This window comes from Bos javanicus, chromosome 20, assembly GCF_032452875.1.
Source record: "Bos javanicus breed banteng chromosome 20, ARS-OSU_banteng_1.0, whole genome shotgun sequence".
In the NCBI taxonomy this organism is placed as follows: domain Eukaryota; kingdom Metazoa; phylum Chordata; class Mammalia; order Artiodactyla; family Bovidae; genus Bos; species Bos javanicus.
In genome coordinates, this window is record NC_083887.1 from 10,000,312 (window position 1) to 10,024,909 (window position 24,598).

At 39.2% G+C, this 24,598-nt stretch overlaps 2 protein-coding genes across 10 annotated transcripts in view; one reads left to right on the top strand and one right to left on the bottom strand.

The window, feature by feature from the left end:
- The window catches only part of LOC133233483 (survival motor neuron protein), a 28,642-nt gene extending 15,650 nt beyond the window's left edge, over nt 1–12,992 (top strand). The window contains exons 4-9 of one of the 3 annotated variants that reach the window (XM_061393318.1): nt 256–453; nt 581–736; nt 2,129–2,221; nt 3,013–3,123; nt 8,224–8,274; nt 12,643–12,992. In XM_061393318.1, coding sequence (XP_061249302.1) covers nt 256–453; nt 581–736; nt 2,129–2,221; nt 3,013–3,123; nt 8,224–8,271 — 606 coding nt within the window. In that variant the 3' untranslated portion in view covers nt 8,272–8,274; nt 12,643–12,992. Of the gene's footprint in view, nt 1–255; nt 454–580; nt 737–2,128; nt 2,222–3,012; nt 3,124–8,223 lie in introns of all 3 variants that reach the window. The other 2 variants (XM_061393319.1, XM_061393320.1) reach the window with 2 other exon arrangements.
- A 2,507-nt stretch (nt 12,993–15,499) lies between these two features.
- NAIP (NLR family apoptosis inhibitory protein) overlaps nt 15,500–24,598 on the bottom strand; it is a 42,151-nt gene continuing 33,052 nt past the window's right edge. For all 7 annotated transcript variants that reach the window (XM_061393333.1, XM_061393325.1, XM_061393327.1 and 4 more), the window contains 5 exons: nt 24,344–24,505; nt 23,029–23,181; nt 22,363–22,449; nt 20,015–20,179; nt 15,500–18,070 (listed from right to left, as the gene is read on the bottom strand). In XM_061393333.1, the coding sequence (XP_061249317.1) occupies nt 17,697–18,070; nt 20,015–20,179; nt 22,363–22,449; nt 23,029–23,181; nt 24,344–24,505 (941 nt within the window). In that variant the 3' untranslated portion in view covers nt 15,500–17,696. The remainder of the gene's footprint in view (nt 18,071–20,014; nt 20,180–22,362; nt 22,450–23,028; nt 23,182–24,343; nt 24,506–24,598) is intronic.

A 24,598-nucleotide genomic window follows, 5' to 3' on the forward strand; every position in this document is an offset into this window, starting at 1 on the left:
ACAGATGAGGAAAACACGGCTCAGAGTAATTAAGAAACTTGTCCATGATTATATAAATGACGGAATTATGTGGTATTTCGATTAGAATTCAAATTTATGTGTTTTGGGCCCCAAATCTTTTTCTCTGTAACATTCTGTCTCCCAGAACAGTTAACTGGAGACTCCCTCCTCCACCCCCAACTCCACCCCACTCAAACAGGATTACAGTTTACTTTTTTTTAAGGAATGTGTTTGTGTCTTTGGTTTCTTTTACAGTGGAAAGTTGGTGATAACTGTTGTGCCATTTGGTCAGAAGACGGGTGCATTTACCCAGCTACTATCGCTTCAATTGATTTTAAGAGAGAAACCTGTGTTGTGGTTTACACTGGATATGGAAATAGAGAGGAGCAAAATTTGTCTGATCTACTTTCCCCAACCTCTGAAGTAGCTAATATAGAGCAAAATGCTCAGGAGGTAAGGATAAAAAAATTAGAATTCTTAGAAGCAGAGACTAGATGAGAAACTTTGATCCACTGAAGCTTTAAATTTTTCTCAATGATGCCTTTATAACAAAAATACGTATATTTCTTTCTCTTAAAAGAATGAAAATGAAAGTCAAATTTCAACAGATGAAAGTGAGAACTCCTCCAGGTCTCCTCTAAATAAACCAAATAACATCAGGTCGAGAGCTGCTCCATGGAACTCTTTTCTGCCTCCACCACCCCGTATGCCAAGATCAGGCCTGGGACCAGGAAAGGTAAACTTCAATCCAGGAAAGGTTTCCCAGGACGTGGTTAACAGTATTGGAACCTTCAGCCCCTGCATTAAGTGAATTGTAGCTTTTCTCATTAAACTGTTGGGGTGTTTTTTTGGCTGTGGATGCAGTCCACAGGATCTCGGTTCCCTGACGAGGGCTTGAACCCGGGCCACCGGGACCACCAGAGCTCTCCCTCATGAAGCTTCTGTAGCTTTCTACACGTGTTGTGAATAGGTACCAAGAATTCCCTGAAAAGGAAATAAGACAGTAATGCCTTTCCCAACAATTTTTATTGAGTATAGGTGTTAGAGTAATAATTTAGCAAACTTAAATTTGAAAATATTTTATCATCAGCTGGATGTTGTACTCTAGTTCCTTATGGCACTTGCATAAGGTATATAAAAATTGGAAGAGAACCCAGTATTTACATCTGGTACAGGTGAAATCCAAAGAAGCTCCCAGATTGTTTTGTAGAGTAAAATGTAAATACTGTTTTTACTTACAGTTTTTTTGGTTATCAGTAACAAATAAAAAAGGTTTTTACCTTTGTCATAGAATCCAAATCCCTATCCAGTTGTCTTGTTAAAGCATTGATTTCTTCAAGCAATAATAATACTAAACATTTTTTTTAATCAAGCATGACATTAAAACTTTTTCTTAGGATTTCCTGTTGAGAGCTCCTTATTGAAATTTGTATTAAATTACGTTTTTCAGAATGATCAGACCTCTTAGTTTATGTACATAATGCTTTGTTGGTCTCAGGGAGCTGATTTCCTTGTTAAGGAAGAGGTTTATAGTTTATAATATATATTTTTATAATACATACTCTTAAGTTAGCATGTGTAACTGAAAGGACATCCAATAGATGATACAGTTTAGTTTATGAAATTGTGGGAGAGATAGTCTTACATGATTGAAACGTCTTGCTGAATATTTGATCTCTTGCTTACTAGATAATGAAAATTTTTCCTTATTTTGCTTTTACTTCCTGACTGTCTATATAGAAAGGAAGTGAGAAAAATCTAAATTTGTGAGTCTAGGGTCTTCCCTGTCGGTCCAGCAGTTAAGACTGTGTTTCCAATGCAGAGGGTGAGGGTTAGATCTCTTGTAAGGGAGCTGAGATTCTACATGCCCTACAGCATGGCCCTCCTTCCCTTCCTCCCGCACCCCGCCCCCCCCCCCCCCGGCCAAAAAAAAAAAGAATCTGTATGATGTCAGCATTTGGTATGTGAAATTCTATCTAACCTTTTTGATATGAATAATATAGATGTTATTCTGGGCAGCTATTTTGAATCTTTTGACCTTGGGTTTTTGGGGTTTTTTTTTTTTTTTTTTTTGCTTTTTACATTTTAAAACTGGTAAATAAATTTTCCTTTGAAATACTCTTTATAGTCAGGTCTAAACTTCAGTGGCCCACCGCCGCCACCCCCACCCCCACCGCATTTCCTGTCACGCTGGCTGCCTCCATTTCCTGCTGGACCACCAGTAAGTGCAAAAGAATTCAGATTAAACTGTACTTTCATACAGAGTTTGGGATTTAGCCAGAACACAGGTAGTTTGGAAATGTCGTTGTATACCATCCCTGTGGCCAGGTTCTGATGGGTAAAAGTTCAGGCTAAACCTTCGGGTTTTTCTTTTTAATGCCCAGACTCAGTCCTCTTAGGGACCCGGCTCTGATCCCTGCTGTGCGTGCTTCCTTCCTGGCAGAAGTGTCTCGTTCTAAGGGAAGTAGCTCCTGTCTAGAAGGATTTAATGACACCATGCTTAGGGATCAGTGTTTTACCTTTCAAGGCATGTAGACTGTGGATAGCTAATGGTAGACTTTTAAATATCAGTAATAGGTGAAATACAAAGACAGTTGTTTTGGCAAACTGTGTTGGTGTGGGGGCAGTATAGATGTTCTAGCCAGAACCTTTACTTGAAATGCTATGTGGGTGTTCTTTGAGGAAAATCATAGAAGTATCTATCCTTGGTTTTTTACCTGTAGATTCATAATGGAACAGATAAATAGGTCTAATGAAAGCAAAATGTTTAAATATTTTATGGGACCTGTTGTCTTTTGGTTCTTGTTCAGTTTAATTTTATTGGTCTTTTTTTGTTATTCATTACTGGTTAGCTTTCTCCAAATCCCAGATTTAAAAAAAAAAAATTTAACCAAGAGATGACATGGGATGTCAGGAAAGATACAACTAACATTGAGCATTCTGTACATGAAATACATTTCCATACTTTGTATTTTTGTCTACTGACTTTAAAGTATATCTTTCTGTTTCCAGATGATTCCCCCACCACCTCCCATATGTCCAGATTCTCTGGATGATGCTGATGCTTTGGGAAGTATGTTAATCTCTTGGTACATGAGTGGTTATCATACTGGTTATTACATGGTAAGTGATCACTCAGCATCTTCCCTGACGGTCACTTTGTGGTTTTGTGACTTTGTTTTGCTTGTAACTAAAAAGTGGTTTCTTACGTTAGGTAGATCCTTAGAGTTAAAAACTGTAGGCATTCCTCAGTGAAGCAAGGCATGTGACTCTTTTGGTTTCCTAGTACATACAAAAATTATGTTTACATTATACTGTATTCTAGAATGTATATAATAGCATGATGTCTTAAAAACAGTGTGCAAACCTTAATTTTAAAGTATGTTATTGCTAAAAAATACTAACTACTGTCTGACAACACGGTGGCCACAAAACCTTCAGTTTGAACAGTATAGCTATTTAAAGCTGCAGGGAGCAAAGGTTTGATCCCTAGTTGGCAAACTAAGATTCTGCATGCAACAAAGCACAGCCACACACAGAAGAATAGCGAAATTTGCTTTTCTTATTCATCAGTCCTTTGGTGGCCAGTTTCACTAAACTGAGTGACCGTTTACTTCAACTATATTCTTTCTAACTTCCCTAGTTAGTTACCACATCATTTCTTTCTCCCGTTTATAAACAGACTTCTTTAAAAAGTTACGTCTAGTTGTCCTCTTTGCTTCCTTACTTTGTATCGTTTTTTCAGGTCTATCGGGTAGACTTCTGTCTTCCCCACTGTATTCAGATTCTTACCTCCAGATTGCTGACTCCGTTTTTCAGTTCTCTGCTTTATCTCTTACTTCTCAGCAATGTTTTGATCTATTTGACTACACTTTTTTCTCCTGCCTTCAATAACATGTTGTAGTCTGCTAGTCCTAAGTCTTCTTCTCGGCTGCTCCTTCTAGACTCCGTAGACAGCTTTTCCTCCTCCACCCAGTATCTGTGTGAGATCCCTCATGCCCAATATATATAGCCCCCTTCTCGAGCTATAAACTCACTAGGTGACCTCATCTACTCCAGGACTTAAAATGCCATGTTTGTACTGTTAAATTCTCAGATGTTTAGTTCTGAACATCAGACTGGTTTATCCAGCTGGCTGTTTTCCCCCACCACCTGGCTGGCTGTTAGGTGCATCTCAAACACATCTCACCAGCACCGGACAACGAGAGTCATCTCATACACCGCCGTTCCCACAGCCTCTGACGTCTCAGAAAGCAGTGACGTTGGTGCGCCAGCAGCACCACTCTCTCAAGGCACAGGCATGGAATTAGCATTAATTGATTCCTCACTTTCCTTCACTTTCTTCAACCAATTTGTAAGAAAATTCTGTTGACTTATGTCCATACAGATCTTGAATCAGTGCACTTTGCTTTCACTCCCCTGCTGTTATACCCATTCAGGATACTATCGTCTCTTTTAACTGAGACATAATGACTATTTTATGTATTATTTAAAATATTTATGCACTGCTTTGGCTGCACAGGGTCTTAGTTGTGGCCCTCAGGATCTCCGATCTTGGTTGTGGCGTGTGGGATCTAGTTCCCTGACCAGGGATTGAACCCAGACTCCCTGCACTGGGAGTGCAGAGTCAGGCACTAGACCATCAGGGAAGTCCCATAATTCACTCTTAAAAAGTACAATTAATTGGGTTTTAAATTGTATTCAAAAGGTACAACCACTCTCACTACCTAATTCCAGAATATTTTTATTTTGTATTTTAAAAAAGCCATACCTGGTAATAGTCACTAGTAATATCCTCTGCACCCACCTCCTGGCAACTGCTAATCTGCCTTCTAAGGATTTGCTTATTCTGAACATTTCATATAGATGAAATGGTACAATACACGACTCTTTGCCCCTGGCTTCTTTCACTTGACCTGTGTTTCTTGCTGTTCCTCTGCTTTAGCGTGTACTGATGCTCCTGCCACTGCTGAATGGCACTCCACTGTGTGGATGGTAAGACATTGTGTGTACCCATTAATCAGGTGACGGACATTTGGGTTGTCTCTTCTTTTTGGCTACAGTGAATAATTCTGTTCTCTACATTTGTCTACAAAGTTTATATGGACACAGTGGTTTTCTGTTTTCTTGGATATAGACGTAGGAATGGAATTGCTGGCTCAAAAGGCCACTCTAGTGGAACCATTGTGCTGTTTTCTGAGTGACCACATCATCCTATGTAGCTTCACGCAGTGTGTGAAGGGCCTGTTTCCCCACTTCCTCACCAGCATGTATTGTTGCCTCCTTATTGGATCATAGCCATTCTGGTGGGTGTGAAGTGATACTTTATTATGGTTTTCATTTGTATTTCCCTATTGACTGATGACGTTGAGCATCTTTTCATGTGCTTATTGGCCATTTATATATAAATCTTTTTGGACAACTGTCTGTTCAAATCCCTTACCTGTCTTTTTGGTTGATGAGCTGTAATAGCTCTGTATATATTCTGGATAAGTCAACATCTCTCACCTAACTGCACCAGATCCCAAGTATTCTTTTTGCTTATGAAATCTCACATCCCATTCTGCCAAATCCATTCTGCATACAGCAGCTAGAGCGATATTTTAAAATGTAAAGCATATCGTGTCTTTTTTTTAATACCCTCTGATAGCTTCCAGTCACAGGTTAAACTCCAAAACCCTCGTTGTGGTTTGCAAAGATGATGCACCGTATCTTGTCAGGTTCTTTGCCCACAGTTTATTCCCTGCTCTTCTTACTCAACTATACTCCTGCCACCCTGGCCTCTCTTCTTGCTCACGTCCAGGTTTATACCGTCTTCTGGACCTTTGCACTCATTATTCTTTAGTTTGGAAAGCTGTTACCCTATAGTTAACTTGTCTGACTTGTTATTCAGATCTTAACTGAAATTCCATCTTGCCTAGAAATATTTAAGCTAGAAGAGATCCACCCTTCCTCTCTATTGTATCACCCCGCTTAGATTCTCTGTGTGGCAATTACTGTTTCTGGTATGATTTTCGTTACCTGTTTAACTGTTTCCCTCCAGTAGAATGTAAGCTCCATGGGAGCAGGGACTTTGTCTTATAACCCTTGAATCTCTAGAATCAGGAACAGTGTCTGGTTCAGAATAAGTTCATCATTTGCTAAATGTTAAACATTAGCAAGCTTCTTGCAGATTAGTTTCGTATGATATCTGGAAGTACCATTATTGGGTCAAAAAGTATAAACTTTTAATTAAAAAAACATTTTAATAACTTTTGATACTATTGACCGACTTTTCACAATTCTTTTCATGTGTATTGCCACGAGTGCAACTTGAAAACATCTGTTTTGCCACAGCCTTAAAATAGTTATACACCGTATTGCTTTCATCTTTTATAACTCTGATGAAGAGCAGTTACAAATATGGATGTTCTGGGACTTGCCTGGTGGTCTAGTGGCTAACCTCCATGCCCCCAGTTCAGGGGGCCCAGGTTCGATCCCTGGTCGGGGAACTAGATCCCCCACACGGCAATTAAGAGTTCACATACCACAGCTGAGCTCCCTCATGCCACAATGAAGACTCAGTACAGCCAAATAAATAAGCGTATTTTTTAAAAGTGGGATGTTCTAATGCGTTAGAATATATTTGATTTGAAAGATGACATAGATGAAAGTTAGAGTTGAAGTGAGTACAGTGAGTTAACTGTGCTCAAATATTCATATTTCATGTACTTGATTCAACTGTTGTTAAAACCTAGCAGATTTTCCGTAGACTTTGTTGTTTATGTTTTTTAAAATATTTATTTATTTGGCTTGTTGGGTCTTAGCTGCAGTGTGCAGGATCTTCCGTTGTGGTGCACAGACTCTCTGAGTTGTGGTATGTAGGCTCAGTGATTGCAGCCTGCCCACTCCATAGCGTGCAGGCTTCAGTAGCTGCAGCTCGCAGGCTTAGTTGCTCCTCGCCATGGAAGATCTTAGTTTCCAGACCAGGGATTGAACCTGTGTCCCTGTATTGCAAGGTGAATTCTCAACAACTAGACCACCAGGGAAGTCCTCAACAGGCTGAACACCGGTCCTGATCAGCAAACCGCAGCTATTTCTGTTTCTTTCCACAGTTCCAAGCAACAGTTCCTGGGAGAGGAGCCTTGTCTGATATATTTGCCACAAATTCAGTACTAAGCTATGATTAGTTTGTTCCAGAGAAAATGATCTTTACTTTTAGAGGCATTACTTGGGTATCTGTATAAATTAAAATATAAACGTAGGTTCATATTCAGAAACAAATTCCCATTTTCTAGGTCTTGCATTTTTTTTCTCTTGGAAATTGTTACCATTAAACAGAAGAAGCTACTATTCATTGTCATGTTTTCCAGTGGCTTTACATGTGTTTTAGAGACTGTTGCCTTCAGCTTGCAGTGCTTAACTGTTGCTCCACAGAAGCATACATGTTTGACAACTTTTCCATTGCTAACGTGTTCCCATATGGGCAACAGAGGTTTGGGTCTAGCTCTTAACCTATACCTTTTTCTTTTTCTAGAAATCCTAACAGAATGCAAATAAATGAGGGTAATATTATTAAAATAACATAGCATAGGCTCTAACTTTGGTACTTATTACTAAAAAATCACTTTTAAATACATCTTATGGCCTCAAAGATAGAGATTAGTGAACTAGAAAGTTAGTGTATGTGTGGGGGAAGGTAGCAGGCACCGAGGCCGGAAGCCAGGAGCAGGACTCTGTGCTTTGAGACCAGGAAAAGCGGCAAACATTCCATTCTTCACCTGTAAAGTGCCTCTGTCTAATGCCAAAACATTTTAATGGTTTTAATAAATGAGTATGACACATTGTATGTATATCTTAGACTTCGTGACATCTTGAGGAAATTGTTTACTTTAAAGCACCTTTCAGAGACTTCCCCAGATGTCCAATGGTTAAGACTTCTCCTTCCAATTAAGGGGTGCAGGTTTGATCCTTGGTGGGAAAGCTAAGTTTCCACATGCCTAGGGGCCACAAAGAGCAAAACAAAAACAGAAGCAATATTGTAACAACTTCAATAAAGTCTTTAAAAATGGTCCACATCCAAAAAAAAACACCTTTTTTTTTTTTTTAAAGCACATTTGAAGGCTATAAACTTATTTTCTGATGATATTTTATTAAAGAGAATTAATGAAATATGTGAAACAATGTTTACTTCTATATAAAATGTGTATTCTGTTCTTCTAAATTCCTTTATTTTCCTTACAGGGTTTCAAACAAAGTCAAAAAGAAGGAAGGTACTCACATTTCAATTAAGGAGTAAGTCTGCCATCATTTTAAAAGAGAATCTTACTTTTATATGAATTTTATAGTTTGTGGCAAATATATGTTTGAAAATTAAAATGTTGAAAAGTAAAAAAGTTAATGTAAAACTATATTAAAGACATTTTGATGCAAAACTATTTGATATAAGGTAGATCTGTATCCCCTCTAGAATCCTCATGATGTCAAAGTATCTTTTCAGCAAATACTTGTTGGTTGGTGGTGTGGAAGGCAAAACACACCTTTACAATAAAGAGATCCTTAAGGAACTTCCCTGGTGGTCCAGTGGTTAAGAATCCGCCTTCCAATGCAGGGGATATGGGTTCAGCCCCTGGTCAGGGAACTAAGATCCCTCATGCCACAGGGCAACTAAGCTGAGACCCAACGCAGCCAAAAATAAGTAAATAAATTAAAAAATAAAAATTTTTAAAGAGATATCCTTAGAATCAGAGATGAAATTTTGTATCACTATAGACAATCAGACTTGCTTTTTGATTTGTGATACAGTAAGGATCAGTTTAATTCAGTCACTCAGTAGTGTCTGACTCTTTGTGACCCATGGACTGTAGCACACCAGGTTTCCCTGTCAATCACAAACTCCTGGAGCTTGTTCAGACTCACATCCGTCGAGTCAGTGATCCCATCCAACCATCTCATCCTTTGTCATCCCCTTCTCCTCCAGCCTTCAGTCTTTCCCAGCATCAGGGTCTTTTTCAGTGAGTCAGTTCTTCACATCAGGTGGCCAAAGTATTGGAGCTTTAGCATCAGTCCTTCCAGTGAATATTTAGGACTGATTTCCTTTAGGATTGACTGGTTGGATCTCCTTGCAGTCCAAGGGACTCTCAAGAGTCTTCTCCAACACCACAGTTCAAAAGCATCAGTTCTTCGGCATTCAGCTTTCTGCTTCTGTTAGGTCCATACTGTTTCTGTCCTTTATTGTACCTATCTTTGCATGTAATGTTCCCTTGGTATCTCTGATTTTCTTGAAGAGATCTCTAGTTTTTTTCCCATTCTATTATTCTCCTCTGTTTCTTTGCATTGATCACTTAAGAGGGCTTTCTTATCTCTTGTTGCTATTCTTTGGAACTCCGCATTCAGACGGGTATATCTTTCCTTTTCTCCTTTGCCTTTCACTTCTCTTTTCTCACCTGTTTGTAGGGCCTCCTCAGACAACCATTTCGCCTTTATTTTACACTTTTGGTCCATATTCATCTATATTTTGATACGTTTGTCATCAGTATTTTGTGCCTGTGTGTGGGTGTACATATCTGCACTTAACATCACATTTTTAATGTTTTGACACATTCTGTTAGATTGTTTGTATGCTATGTCACTGTTCCTTTAGTTCAGTAACCTTTGGTGTCTTGATAACATTAGTAAATACCTTCTTTTATATAGTGCTTGATTCTCTTCTGTCTTAGCCTTAAGGTAACTTTCTGTGCTGTGACTCTTAATAAAAAGTATGGACATTATGATTCTTGGTGGATATTTCTATGTTACCTTGAAAAGCAAATTTCAAAAAACATCTTTTCCAAATCGATGCATTCCTGGGAGGGGTATTTTTAAAATAATATAAATCCTCACACTTAACTGTGTAGTTGCCTATATTTCATTCTTCGATTAAAGTCATTTTTATTCAATTAAAGTTGTTTAGCTAAGTGCTAAGTCTAAAAAGGTGAATAGAAAGATTAGGCAAGGGGTGAATTGGGTTGAAGTGTTCCAGTCAGAGAACATACAAACTGGAGCATTAGGACAGTGTGTTTCAGGGCCTGCGTTAGCCCAGGTGATGCCCCTGTCTCTGATGCTACTCAGCCTTCTTACGCGTTCCCCGTCTGTGTTAGTTCCCCTCTTCTGTTTTCTGCTTATTTGTCACTGTATATTATCCTTATTATGTGTTTGTCTTCCCTCCATTGTTAGCGATAAGGCACTAGACCCCATTCTCCATCATGTCTTCAGTATCGGGCACAGTGTTTTGAAGTCTAGGTGGGCTTAGAGCATAGACTGGATGGAATGTCAAAGAGGAGAGAAAGTAGTGAATGGGAGTGAGATTTCAGAGTTTTTTCAGGTCAGATTTTTTTAACCCGTCATGAGAGGTTAGGCATCAGTTGTTTCTTTCATCTTTTTCTTGGCTGTGCTGGGTCTATTGCTGCATGCAGGCTTTCTCTAGTTGCGGTGAGCAGAGGCCACTCTTCACTGCAATGTGCCGACTGCTCATTGCGGTGACTTACCCTGTTGGGATGCATGGGCCCTAGAGCATACAGGCTCGGTAGTCGTGGCCCACGGGCTTAGTTGCTCTGCAGCATGTGGGGTCTTTCCAGACCAGGGATCAAACCCATATACCCTGAATTGGAAGGCGGATTCTTCATTTTTTATTTCATTTATTTGTTTCGGCTGCATCGGGTCTTAGCTGTGGCGTGTGGGCTCAGCTGCTGTGCCGTGTGGGTTTAGCTGCCCTGTAGCACATGGGATCTGAGCTGCCTGACCAGGGATGGGACTCAGGTCCCCTGCGTTGGAAGGCTGATTCTTAACCACTGGACCACCAGGGAAGTCCTCATTTTAATAATTTTGAACTGACTCTGTCGATTTTGTTCTCTTTGCTTTTATGGACAGAAAAATGAAAAGGTCTGAATTTTCAACTGTGATCAAAAAAAGCTTATAGGAAAAAAAAAGATTACAAGGATGGTGTCTCTAGACTTCCATTAACACTTCTTGAAAGATAATCCGGTATTTTGGACAACAGAATAGAAATACTGAAGGATGGTGTAACACTGATGTTTATTTCACTGCTAATGATTTATTTCATCATCCTTTCCAGTGATTCCATCCTTTCATGTTCTTATTTTTAGTCTTTTTTTTTTTTTTTAAGCACAGCTCAAGGTCATTGGTGAATGTGTTATCTGTTGCTCCATAACAAATCATCCTAAAATTTAGCACCTTGAAACAGCAGATATTTATTTATTTATCTCTAGTTTCTATGGGTCAGAAATGCAAGGGCAACTGAGGTGGGTGGTTGTCCTAAGACTGCAAGGCATCAGCCTCAAGGCAATGATCATCTCAGAGTTCTGGGGCTGGAGTGGCTGCTTCAAGCCCCCCCTCATGGTTGTTGTCAGGAGGCTGTCTTGCTCTTTGGGACCCTCCATAGGCAGCCTGAGAGTCCTCATAAGCAGATAACGGTCGGCTTCTCCAGAGTGAGTAACCCAGTGCAGAGTGATCAACACCCCATACACTTTATGGCTTGGTCTCTGAATCACACACCATCTCTTTCACCTTTTTCTATCCTTTTGACGAAGTGCAGCCCACAGCCAATGGGAGGGGATTAGATAAGGGCAGGTATCACTGGGGACTCTGTTGAAGGCTGGCTACCACAGTGAGTTAAATCCTGAGATGAAGACTAACAGAATGTTTCAAGTAAGGGATAATTAAATCACTAAGATTCTACATTGTAGATTTATGAAAGAGTCCAATAGAGTTACAGCTTAACTGCAAGATAGTTGTTTTTTTTTTTAATAAATGAAAATTTTTTATTTATTTTTTAAATCTTTGTTCTTTGGCAGATCGCTCAGAGTGAGTCCTGAATCCTTATAAATAGTTAGAACTGCTTGAATAAGAAACTCAAAAATGGGAATTCCCTGGTGGTCCAGTGATTAGGATTTGGTGCTTTCACTGCTGTGGCTTGGGTTTAGTCCCTAATCAGGGAACTAAGGCAAGACTCAGCCAATAAAAAAATAAAGAAAAACAAACACAGAAATTAAAATTGGACCCAGATGATATACTCAGGATTGATTTCCACTCTCTGCTTTCCATACACGTTTTTAAACATGTCTTCCTATCTGTTATTTATTAAAATGGACATTTCAGGACCATAAATTTTTCTCTGAAAATTTAGTTGATTCTGTAGAATTCTTGTTTTCTAGATATTCCAAATTTCAAAATTGTTTTTAATTCTGGAAATTTTTAGTAAATTTTAATTTTAGGTAGTTAGGTTTAATTTCTGGTTTTATTGTTACTGTAATTGTAGAATGTCATTTGTGTTGGTCTAATTACTGTTCTTTTTAACACATAAGTTTTATCATTGTTTTTAACATGTCTTAAATTCTGTTAGGACAAATCAGATACCAGTGGTCCTTAAGATTTTTTTTAAAGAATACTCTTGTCTATTCCTTCAAATGAATCTCACAGTTTGTCTAAATACCTAACTATCCCATAAAGATCGAAATTAGGATTACATTGTCTTTTACATTAGCACATTTTTATTCTAGTTTTATTTGCCCTGATGACGGTGTTGCTGTTTTCTCTCTTCATGATTTTATATGAAAATAGGTTTTGTTTAGATTCATGATTGTATTTAGGTTTTTTATCTTTCAGATTCAGGTGTAGCTCTCTCCCAAGGAGATGGTATTTTGATGTGCCCTGGTTGAAGTGAACAAATGTTTCATCATTTTCTTCATGCACACTTGGATGGGTGCATGTCATCTGCATTTCCCCTTGTTGCATGTGACTCATGCTTAAATAAACAGATATTTTAAGGGAATAATCAGTTTGAATAACTGAACAACGGAAATATGATTAAAAGAAACTCAAGGTCACACACAGTGCAGAAAGTCAATCCATCAAAATTGCAACTGAGCCCATTTGTATATTGTAACTTTCTTAGTAAGTATGTTAAGCTTTTTATTAATGCCTTTAAAAATAAATAACTTTTTAAAAAAACTTGACTATCTGAATGCTTTTCTTTGGAATACATATGGTAAGTTGGAGCCTATGGAAAGATGTAAAAAGAACAACTCAGGCTTTTTTGGGTAAAGGATAGTATTGTAAAGATACAACCAACTGTAAAACAGTGTTGCTGATAATCCAAGGTTAGGGCAGAAAGCCTGTCTGAAGCTGAATGTCAGAGGACTGGGCCTGGCTGCTTGGGCGCTAAGCCTGTGTTCTGTTGCTCCGAAGTCATACTGCCATTCTCCTCCAGCACCTTTTCTTGCCTGCCTGCCTGCCTGTCTCCTAGCCTCCTCCACACCTTCCTCACGTACCCTGCCTGACATGATTGCCCAAGCCGTTGTCTTCACCACCGCCTTGCAGTTCCATCTGCCATCCGTTTGACTGTATCTATGTGAGTCTCTCTGTTCAAACTCTCTAGAGAGGTAGAACATAATACTGGTTTAGTTCAGTCTAAAGCACTGGTGTCCATAGCCTGAGATTCTCCCTAGTCCATTTAGCTGTGGGAGATGTTAATATGATAAGTGCTATTTCTTTCAGAGGTTTTGCTTGGGCAAACTGCATGTGCCGAGCATATTAGTATTTATTGAATACATAAGTGAATATTCAAGTGATTGATAAGGAAGCTTTACAGAATTTTTTGTACAGGGTAAATAGAGTTTCATCATTTTTCATAACAAGCACCTAATAAATTAATTGCCTAAAATGTGCCAGGTTAAGTTTAGTTCTGAAGGTAGCTTATTTGCCTTGTGAGAGTTTCGGATGTTACCTTCCTTAACACCTAATATGGTTGGAGAGTAGTTGTACATTCAGGAAAGTCATTCATTTCAGCAAATAGTTACTTGGCTTTGTGTGAGGCACTCTTCTATGTGCTTGGGAACAACACAGATGAATGTTCCTGCTTACAGTTGTGGGAACTAGCTAGTAAGCAGGTGAAATTTATAAAGTAGCAATAGTGATTCACGTCATAGAGGAAAGGGAAATAGGAAAGGGGGTTGGGCAGATTGGGATTGGAAGCAGAGACACTTGTTTTAAAAAAAGAACAGGGAACTCCTAACTGAGGTGACATTTGAATAGAGATCAAAGAAAATGAGAGCCATTCATGTGTATAGAGAAAGAGCTTCCCAAGCAAAGAAAATCACAGGTGCAGAGGCCCTAAGACAAGAGAGTTTACATGTTCAGGGAACAGCAAAGAAACCAGCTTGGCTGGGCTGGAAGTAAGCAAGGAGAGATGAAAGAAATGGAGGTAAGAGAGAGGTAGCCAGGGGTCAGGTCATATGTAGACCATTGCAACGTCTTCAACATTTCTTGGAGCTAGGAATTCATTGGAACGTTTTTGAACCAAACGTATTGTGTGATCAGATGCGTTGGAAGAGGCTTCTGGGTGAGTTCCTTGGTGGCCCAGTGGTGAGGACTCTGCACTTCCATTATAGGGGCACGGGTTTGATCCCTGGTTGGGGAACTAAGATCCCATATGCAGAGTGGTGTGGCCAAAAAAATAATTTAAAAAAAGCTTCTGACTGCTTTGTTGAAAATAGATGAGAAGTTTCAAGAAAGAGCAGGCTGAGTAGGACCTGGATCTGAGTGTATTTTCCAAGTAGATCTCAGGGTTTGCCAATAGAGTCCATGTGGAGCTGGAAAGAGGAGTCCAGGATGACTCCCACGGTTTTTCGCCTGAGCAAGTGGGAGAATTCTCCAGCACCACAGTTCAAAGGCACCAATTCCTTGGTGCTCTGCCTTCCTTACAGTCCAGCTCTCACAACCAAGTGTGACCAGTGGGCAGACCACAGCCTTGACTATACGGACCTTTGTCGGCAGAGTGACGTCTGCTTTTCAACATGCTGTCTAGGTTTGTCATCACTTTCCTGCCAAGAAACAATCGTTTCTGATCTCATGGCTGCAGTCACCGTCCGCAGTGATTTTGGAGCCCAAGAAGAGGAAACCTGTCACAATTTCCACCTTTTCCCCTTCTATTTGCCATGCAGTAGTGGGGCCAGATGCCATGATCATAATGTTTTTAATATTTAATCTTAAGCAGGCTCTTGCACTCTCCTCCTTCACTCTCATCAAGAGTCTCTCTAGTTCCTCTTCACTTTCTGCCATTAGAGGGGTATCATCCACATTTCTGAGGCTGTTGATGTTTCTCCTGCCTATCTTGATTCTAGCTTGTAACTCATCCAGCCCGGCATTTCTCATGATGTGCTCAGCGTGTAGGTTAAACAAACAGGGTGACAGGAGACAGTTTTGTGGGCCTCTAAAAATGTAAGAAATACTCTGAGCTCGTAGTCTGTAGTCTGTGGTCATACTTTGCGGCTCTCTGCTTTCCAGGGTTGGGGGGTTTGCTATATGTCCTGTGAGATCTTAGTTCCTGGAGCAGGGATTGAACTTGGGCCCTTGACGGTGAAAGCAGCCCTAACTACTGGACTGCCAGGAATTCCCACTGCCCCTGCTTTATACTGGAAGTCCTTAGCAGAAGCTCTGGACAAATAATTTGCATGGAGTCCTGTTAGTTTTGTAAAGTATCATTTTTAATAGTACATGTATATAGTGCAGAATTCAGATGATTGTATGTAAAGTAAACCTCCCTCCCCTGCCCACTATCCTGCCCCTCTCCCTGAAATGCATCATTAATACCAGATTCTTGTGTATTTAGGAAGTTTTTCTGTGACAGGATGAACCTGAATGTACATATGCTCTCAATCTTAAATTTAACTAGGTTCTTTTTCCTTTAGGTCAGAACTATGAAATGTAATAAGTAATACTTGTACCACTTCAGCGTTACTGCCTTCATGTCCAAATCCAGCCTTCACTGCCTGCTCTGCAGTAGGGGATCTGGACCTTGGAAATACCCCTGCCTTGTCAGCAGGTACCGTGAAAAGCTTCGCAGTAGAGGGTGCTGTTGACAGGAGGGGCACGGGCCTACCTCTGGGTCCAGTGTACCTCTCCAGCAGGTATGTGGAGCTCATGGTCTCTACACCATGTGTAGCACCTGGCTTCCGCAGTACCTGGTGGCCAGCAGCACTTAGCACCCCCATATAGAAGGCTTCCTCTGGCACCCCCAAAGTTTCTAAGCAAAGTGCTCCAAGCTTACACCTTCTTGGGTTGCAGCTCTTTAATTTAGCCAACCTTTGTTGTCCATGGCTGTGCCTTCTCTCTTGAGGTCCAGACCTCAGTCCTGGGGTCAGTCCTTTGGGTGCTCTGTCGCACCCTAATGTGAAAAGCCAGTAGGCTATTCCCTATGTCCATGCTTGGAGTAACAAGTAATCCTTGGTACTCCAATTGCCTATTACAGTAAATAACTCTTAACAGTAAACTCCCCAAGTTACTAGGTGGTTTCTGTCTCCCAGTTGGACTCTGATACAGTACTTAAAACCTTTCTGATTACAAAAGTATTAGATATAAAAGCAGACAAGAAGATAGCCCTTCTCAGCTTCCAGTAATCTCACTCTACAGAGCAATTATTCACGTGGTAATGCTAAACTAATTTTATATTTTAAATACAAAACAGGCGCTTGTAAAACAAAAAACAGTACAAAAAAGAAAAAGGAATGCCTTCCTATCCCTTTTCTAATCATTTAAAATGGTTACCACTGTTAAAATTTTTCCTGTATATTCTTTGCAGAAATTCTTAATGCATCTAGAAACATGAGAGTACATTTTTTAAACAAATAGAATCATAACCATATATACAGTCCCTATGTTTTGTAGTAAAAATAAAAATTAGTGTAAAAGAATGGTTGTTTTCCAGCTTACACTAGCATTATGAATTTGGAATGGCCTTCTAGCCATTCAGAACACTCCACTGATTAACTAATAGTGAAATTTTGGACACAGGCACAGATGTAGACATTGACATCAGATGTAATACCTGATATGATACTATATATATATAATATATATATTATATATACTATATATATTATAATACTATATATAAAGTCATTGACAAAATATGTTCTTGAGCAAAGTGGATACATAAGACTTTAAGGCCATTATAAATGTATACGTTAGATTCTCAAACATCTAAAAAAACATTGATACTCAGTATTTTCAAAACCGCAGATTTAGCTAATTTCCAATGATGCTAAATTCTAAACTACTTTCTGCTTCTACAATAAGCACTGAATCAAAGGGCTCTAGAATATGAGCATTTGCCCTAAATCCTATTTCTTCTGCAATAGATAAAAGGAAGGTATACATAAACCCTGCCACACTAAATTAAATGTACAAAAACAGACACTACAAGGATTAAGGAATATCTCTTGTCACACCTATGTGTGAAACAGATGCAGTCCTTAAATTAGCCATTTTGTAATAACTTGAATATTCCTTGCATATTGTGGCTTTACCATGGATACACCATTCTCCCCACCCCTCCCTGTGGCTTTGTTACCGTTTACCGAAGTTAGCCTGAAAGCCCTATGTGACCTGAGTAATGAAGAGTTGGATGTGTAAATTTGATTAAAGGGCTGATCTTTGATTGGGGAGGATCATTTAGGGACTTCAGAGTCACTGGTAATACTCTGTTTCTTAAGCTCAGTAACGGGTAAGCAGGCTGTTTGGGGTTTTTTATATTACATGCTTTATGCATTTTACTCTTTTGTATGCAGCATTTAATGAGTTTTTGGATAATTAATATTATCCAAAATTTTATCCAACAGTTTTTAGAATTACTGACAAAAATTTTCTTGATTTAGTAGATTTTAGCTAATAGATTCCTGAATGATTGGAGAGAATGGCAGTATCCATTTCCAGGAAAGGATGAAATGTTTAGACTGAGGGTGCTTTTTTATTGTGGCAGTAAGCAGCGTGATGTCTTCTGCATCCAGGAGCCAACTTAACATGTTAAGTCTCAAGAGGCTTGGCAGCCTTAACACACATTGACTCAAAGACTTGACTGTTGCAGCCTGAACTTTGATACATTCTTTGAAATGCCTGGAAATAGTTAACTCTTGCAAGCTAGGCAGGTTGTCCAGTGTTTGAAAGAAGTTTCTGTATCCTTCCTCTGTAATCTTGTGGTTCATTGAAAAATCAAGATGCTTGAGTTTCTGGAAACCTCCATTGATTGCTACCTTGGCTATAAATATAAAAGCGAAATATTTATGAGAACAGAATCATAGGGACTTCAATTTTAATACTGGTAGGCTAGATTATTTTAACACACCTCTTCTCCCACCATCACTTAAAATAGAAAATGCCCGATTTTAATAAAAATATATAAATTTAATAATACATTAGATTTACTTCTAACTGAAGTAGTAAAGATTAATAAATTACATTTTTTAAAACTATTTTTATAAGAGACACACTTTAAGTGTAAGAACATAGATTAAAAACAAAAGTGATATATCTCTAACTGGTGTGGCAAAAAAATGAACGATTAAAATTAGAAAATATTTTGAACTGAATGAAAATATGACACTAAAACTTGTGAGAGAGAGCTAAAGCCAAAGTTAGTGCTCTAACTGTCCACCTCGGGACATTAGGACATTAAAAGGAATGAAAGAAGAAAGAATGAATTTAGAACAAAAATAAAAAGCAAATTATATCCAAAGAAAGTACCAGGGGATAATAGAGGTAAAGGCAGAGATAAATGAAAAATGTGTAGGGAAAAAGGCACAGGAGAACATCCTGCGTAGGATTCCATGACGTATTTTCAAAATGGGTAAAATTAATCTATGGTGAAAGAAAGCAGTATAGTGGTCACCTTTGAGAAGGAGGGGGAGTGTAGTGTCAGAAGGAACACAAAGGAAGCTTCTGTAATGTAATAATCTATATTGTAGTCTAAAGAGTAATTGTTAGCCAAGTATAAGTAGCAAGACTGTTCACTTGAAAATCCATTAAGCTGTATACTTAATTTTGTACTTTTCTTTATGTGTATTAATTTTCAATTAAAAAAAAGTATATGCTGGGCTAGATGAAGCACAAGCTGGAATCAAGATTGCCAGGAGAAATATCAATAACCTTAGATACAGATGACACCACCCTTATGGCAGAAAGAGAAGAAGAACTAAAGAGCCTCTTGAAAGAGGAAAGTGAAAAAGTCAGTTTAAAACTCAACATTCAGAAAACGAAGATCATGGCATCCGGTCCCATCACTTCATGGCAAATAGATGTGGAAACAGTGAGGGACTTTATTTTTTGGCTCCAAAATCACTGCTGATGGGGACTGCGGCCATGAAATTAAAAGAGGCTTGCTCCTTGGAAGGAAAGCTATGACCAACCTAGACAGCATATTCAAAAGCAGAGACATTACTTTGCCAACAAAGGTCCGTCTAATCAAAGCTATGGTTTTTCCGGTAGTCATGTATGGATGTGAGAGTTGGACTATAAAGAAAGCTGAGCACCGAAGAATTGATGCTTTTGAACTGTGGTGTTGGAGAAGACTCTTGAGAGTCCCTTGGGCTGCAAGGAGATCCAACCAGTCAGTCCTAAAGAAAATCAGTCCTGAATATTCATTGGAAGGACTGATCCTGAAGCTGAAACTCCAATACTTTGGCCACCTGATGCAAAGAACTGACTCATTGGAAAAGACCCTGATGCTGGGAATGATTGAAGGTGGGAGGAGAAGGGGATGACAGAGGATGAGATTGGCTGGATGGCATCACCGACTCAATGGACATGAGTCTGAGTAAACTTTGGGAGTTGGTTATGGACAGGGATGCCTGGTGCATTTCATGGGGTCTCAAAGAGTCAGACACGACTGAGCAACTGAACTGACTGATAAAAAGGAGTATACGGAGGGTATGTGGCCAGCTGTCTGAAACACTACAGGTTAAGAGTGGACTTGAAGGTTTGTATAGTCTCAAACAGGAGGCTATCTTTTACTCCCAAATCTGACCAGAATGAACCAAAAATCCACAGAACATTAGAGGGAACATTATGATAGAGAAAATGAGGAAGTGGGAAGTGGGTTGAACATTTTTAGAGAGGAAAATGTTTTTATAGACATTTTGCAGCAGAAAGCTTGAGTAGTACCACTGGCTTTCATGTGAGCTGAGTTTATCTGAGGGTAGCTCACCAATTTCTACCACGCTGTCATCATCCAAAGTCTTGAAAAACTGGAGAACTTGGAGACACTGAAGATGCTGACACTGCTGGATGATCAGTTTGGCCATTTGATGAATCCCATCCCCAGTGGGAAGGATCAATTCTTCCAGGTTATTTAAAGAACCTAAAGCGTAGGCTAATCAGAAGAGACAAAAAAGAGAAAAAACTATGTTCTGTGTTCCCAAATAATTGTAATCCAAAGCGTCAAAATCTATACATTCTAGGAGGTTCCACGTAGCATAGAGGCTGGAGAAAGGGGTCAGCCTACACCTTGATCTTCATTGCTGCCTCTAGACAACCAATCTTCCGTCCTTCCCCAGTCAGCCTCCTGCCCTGAAGTCCCAAAGTTCAGAATGGACTTCACATCCCCATTCCCTTTTTTTTTTAAACCACTGGACTGTCAGAGAATTCCCAACTATCTCCTCTTTCAGACCAAAGCTTCTACTGGACTCTCTATTAATGCCAGCTCCTCAATGCTTTTAGCCCCCTTCCCTTCTGTGATGCTGTCATCCTCAGTGATTTCTAGTACTAACTTCACAATCCACCACTCTCATAACTTGCCTTTTCACTTTGATCCCTCCTGAGTGTGATACAGTTTAGATCACTTGATCCCCAGAAAGTTCTCTACTTCTGCGGCCTCATACCTGGACATGTTTTGAACACTTTCTAGCATAAAAACACGTAGCAGGCTTTTCCTTTCGCTGTCCCAGTTCTTACATCGGCCATTTCTTCAAGGACCCTGGTTCCTTTTAGGGAGGCCAGTATTTAGAAGTCAAGATCTGGGTAGTTGGTATGCTCATTACTACTAGGGTACTTTTGAGTCTCTGTTGACTGAGCTGAGGGATGTATATACACGTATATATAGTGAGATATACAGATATGCCCATATCTACCTATATAGGTTAAAAACCACAAGTCCACACCAGTATTTCCAATTCTAATTTAAGACCTCAAAGTTCCTTCTAGCCTCCCCTTGTGGGCTTCCCTATTTGCTCAGACAGTGAAGAATCCGTCTGCAATGCAGGAGACCCAGGTTCAATCCTGGAGTTGGAGAAGACCTCCTGGAGAAGAAAACGGCCACCCCCTCGGCCCCTGGTCTGGCCTCTTCGGCCCCAGCCCCCACGCCCCTCCCCTGCACACACAGCTGCCTCCAAAGATGGACAAAGGGGAAGGAAGAGACCCAGGTGCTCCTGAAGTGTGCTGAGTTTGATAGCACTACTGCTGTATGCGTCTCTTCTCTACTGACTGTCCTTGTATTTTCCTGGGTTAAAAATAAGACAACAAGCTCCATGTCACCAAACTGTGACTCTGATTACAGTTCTGGCTCCCCAGAAATGGAACCTTAAACTAGTCCCTCAGGAATGGACCAATCAGCATCTGCCATCCCCATCACCTAAAGGAAAGTAACCTTGCGATGACTGACAGGCATTTTTGCCTACTTTAAGTCATTTGTCACTGCTCCCTTCTGCCTATAAAAGTCTTTCATTTCGTACAGCTCCTCAGAGCTAGCTCCCTTCTGTCTGCTAGAGTGAAGGCTGTCTGATTCAGAAACATTTTTGTTGAAAAAAATTCTTAATTTTTAAAAATACGCTTATCTTCTAATACCTGTTAGAAAATTTTCCAGAGCACACATGGTTATTATAATCATAAAAAAATAAGTAGAAAAGGTAGTTTCTATAGTTATCATTTTGTTAAGTCTAGGTGTTCACATAGAGTGTTCATAACTTTAAAAGGTAGTTTTCCCCATATTCTGGAAAACTTTGAAACAACAGGCATTTAACTTGTTTGGGATGGATACCTGGCAATAAAATTGCATAGTGCTCTGGGTGTTCATTGGAAGGACTGATGTTGAAGCTGAAACTCCAATACTTTGGCCACCTGATGTGAAGAGCTGACTCATTTGAAAAGACCCTGATGCTGGGAAAGACTGAGGGCAGGAGGAGAAGGGGACGACAGAAGATGAGATGGTTGGATGGCATCACCAACTCCATGGACATGGGTTTGGGTGAACTCCGGGAGTTGGTGATAGAAAGGGAGGCCTGGTGTGCTGCAGTTCATGGGGCCGCAAAGAGTCAGACACGACTGAGTGACTGAACTGATAACAAATATTCTAAGAAATGAATTGCTTTAAGAACATTGCTTTGAAAGACATAAAGTGAAATCAAGGCATTTGGAGGGTAAAAGTTGAGCAGCACTATCCCTCCCTCCTAATGACCAAGGGCAGCTAAAACATTGTAATTTATTATAGCTAATGCAAAATAGGATTTTGTGGAGGGAAAGGATCAAGAGTAAGTAAAAGGTACTGTGTTATAAACATACCAAATTTTTCAGCTGTTTCCTTATCTGGAATATATTGGATCCCAAGTTTTAATATCTTCAGAGAAGTAAAATTTGGCAAGACAATGACTATAAAAGGGAAAATTAAAATTTAGTTATGTCAGCTACATTTCTTATACCAAAAAGTAATGTATTTATAGAGTATAAAGGGGCTTCCCTAGTAGCTCAGTTGGTAAAGAATCCACCTGCAATGTGGGAAATCTGGGTTCGATCCCTAGGTTGAAAAGATCCCGGAAGGAGGGCATGGCAACCTGCTCCAGTATTCTTGCCTGGAGAATCCCCATGGACAGAGGAGCTTGGCAGGCTGCAGCCCATGGGGTCACAAAGAGTTGGACATGACTGAGCGACTAAGCACAGCAAAGAGTATTTCAAAAGTGATAGAAATTACTATAATTCAGATTGAATTGATTCGTATGGCTTAACTAGATAACACAAATCTTTACTCAGGAAACAGTTCTCATAACTAGAAATGTTTAAACATCTATTAAGGAAACAAATATACCTTATTTGAAAATTCATTTACGATCAGATATCTATTGCAATGGTTTTGTTCTCTGTCATCAAATGCATGTTTTAAAATTTGACTATTAAAAATGATTCTGTCCACAAAAGCATCTTAAACCAAAATTTTACAATTATAGCTCTTACCAAATGGGTTGGCTTGAAAAAATTGTCCAGAAAACTTAATTTCTTCAAGTTTCTTGCGGGAAGCAAGTGCAGTCACAAGAGATTCAAAATCCGAAAAGCTATTACACTCCAGATGGAACACTTGAAGGTTTGGAGAATTCTGAACTAATCTGACTGTCAGATAGAATATCAGATTTCAGAAATCAGAGATTGAAAAGTTCTATCTGAATTAACCATATAAAATTAATAAAATTAATTTATTAATTTGTTTCAGCAATAGTGAATCGAAATAAGGCATCATGATGTAATGACTCGGGCTTAGGTTCAGGTTCTGTAACTAACTGATAAAGAGTATATTTACTGTATTGTAATATAGTAACTAACTGACGTGCTGTGTGAACTGTCGTTACGGACCCTCTCTGGGGATCCATTTTCTCCTCCATATAATAATGGCATTGACTCAACTTTAATATCCTAATATCCTAATGTCTCTAGTTTGCACGTGACGTTTACACTATAGAAACACTATGCAAGGAAACATAAAGTCAGGGACAACTCTGAAGCAAAACCTAAATTTGATGAAAAAATTGCTGAGAAATATAAGAAAACTACACTTCCAGCCTCAGCTACAAGGTTTTTTTGCATGCAAATCTGCATGTCAGTTCACTAGCGATTTGTCTTTTTTCACTCAGTCTCTAGTGTTTAGTCTAAGTGTTTAAACTTGGTGTTTAAGGAACTGATGATGCCTATATCACCTTGCTACATGACATTTAAGAAAGATAGCTGTACAGATTGTTCATTAACCAAGAGAATAGGCTGGTGAGAAACAGGGAAGTGCCTCTGATTACTACTAATCAGCCGATTTCCTTCCTTCTGATCTGGTAGATCACTAAGTGGCAATGTAAGAGCAACTTGAAAACAGTGAGAGAACTCTACAAACTACTTTTGGAGAGGCAGTATACTCTGCTTAAGAGCTCAGACTTAAGAGTTAGAATTCCTGTGTTTGAATTGCAAATTTACCATTTCCTTTTCTGGGTGACCTTGAGCAAATTAATTAATTTCTATAACTCCGTTTTCCTATGTAAAATGATTAGTTTACCTTGTAGAATGGGTATGAATGTTAAATGAGTTAATATTTATAAAGTGCTAGAATAATTCATAGCATGTAGTAAAGGCTCAATTATAAATAGCTCTCTGCTTTTTTAATAACAATGAGTGCTGTTCCCACAGTTTACCTGGATTATAGGTTATACCCTCAGATCTTCAACTCTTAATTATTGGCCAGGTAGCTTTTCCAGATGATGTAAAAGCAAGTAAATCAAAGTGCCACACTTACCTAATTTGGAAGGACTGCACTTAGATGAAATTTGGATCAATAATTTCTCCATATGGTGGAGATTTAGGAATTCTTCAGAAATGGCTGAAAAAACATCTTGTTGCAGATTCACAGACAGTTCTTTCAGGCACAAGAATTTGTCCAAACTAAGAAAGAGTTGGTCTAGAAAGCAGCACACAGTTTCCTGTTATTAATTTAAAGAGTTCCAAATGGAAATTTTCAAACTGTCATTTGGATTCATCAAGCTATTTTCAT